Here is a 1,089-nt window from a genome sequence, read left to right as displayed (position 1 = left end):
CTATGTCAATTCTCTGCTTTTTTTTTTTTATGTCTATGTCAACTGTCAACTGTCTTCTCCTGTCGTCCTTGACTATTGATTGCTATTTTTTTCTCCTTATAAATTGCTTCTCATAAAGATAAAAAACTGTATGGTAGATGCCTTAATTTTTAATTTTCTTCTTTATTTTTTATTATTATTATTTTTCCTTCCTCTTGAAACTTTTGGGACTTCAAGCTGCGGATATGCCAGCATCTTACAAAACTAGTCATCCCATTTGTTTGAAAATCGTGCAAACTATTTCTCCCTCCCACTCCCACTCCCACTCCCACTCCCAATCTCAGGGAAAAATCAAAAGGAATTTGTTTTAATCATTCCTCTGTGAACCCTGATTAGTTGGAAGGAATAGTGGCTCATGAAGTGCTGAATTTATTTTGTTCCATAATTGTTAAACTTTATAATCTAAATGAAATTTTTTGTCTCGTTTGTCTGTTTCATTTGTTTCTCCTTTTCTTAGCTATTAACTTAAGCTTTATGCTTTTGTACCAAATAGATGGTCTTCTCATCATCTGCAACTGTATATGGCCAACCTGAAAAGATTCCATGCGTTGAGGACTTCAATCTAGTGGCTATGAATCCATATGGGCGGACTAAGGTATTGCTATAATCATCATTTATATGATAATCATAGGACTGAATCAGGTTATCTTTTGCCCCTTGCCTTGGCGGTCTTTTGCTTATTTTAATATAGTTTCTAATCCTGACTTTCCCATTTTTTACAATGGCGCATTAGCTGTTTCTTGAAGAAATTGCAAGAGATATTCATAAGGCAGATCCAGAGTGGAGAATTATATTATTAAGGTACTTCAATCCTGTTGGAGCTCATGAGAGCGGTAAACTTGGTGAAGATCCAAAGGGCATCCCAAATAATCTCATGCCTTACATCCAACAAGTAGCCGTTGGCAGGTTGCCTGAGCTGAATGTATATGGTCATGACTATCCCACGAAAGATGGTAGTGCAGTAAGTAAAGCTTGGCCTTAGATCTTCACGTTTATTTTTATTATTTTTTTATTTTTTAATGTTGGGTGTGGGGTGGGGGGGGGGGGGGG

General features: G+C 36.6%; 1 protein-coding gene across 1 annotated transcript in view; it reads left to right on the top strand.

The window, feature by feature from the left end:
• LOC122081244 (bifunctional UDP-glucose 4-epimerase and UDP-xylose 4-epimerase 1) overlaps positions 1-1,089 on the top strand; it is a 4,037-nt gene that overhangs the window by 1,421 nt on the left and 1,527 nt on the right. The window contains exons 4-5 of the mRNA XM_042648274.1: positions 533-634; positions 773-1,000. Coding sequence (XP_042504208.1) covers positions 533-634; positions 773-1,000 — 330 coding nt within the window. The remainder of the gene's footprint in view (positions 1-532; positions 635-772; positions 1,001-1,089) is intronic.

The sequence above is a fragment of the Macadamia integrifolia genome, chromosome 6 (assembly GCF_013358625.1).
Source record: "Macadamia integrifolia cultivar HAES 741 chromosome 6, SCU_Mint_v3, whole genome shotgun sequence".
Lineage (NCBI taxonomy): Eukaryota > Viridiplantae > Streptophyta > Magnoliopsida > Proteales > Proteaceae > Macadamia > Macadamia integrifolia.
Note: the sequence above shows the minus strand (reverse complement) of the source record. Positions and strands in the feature narration are given on the sequence as shown.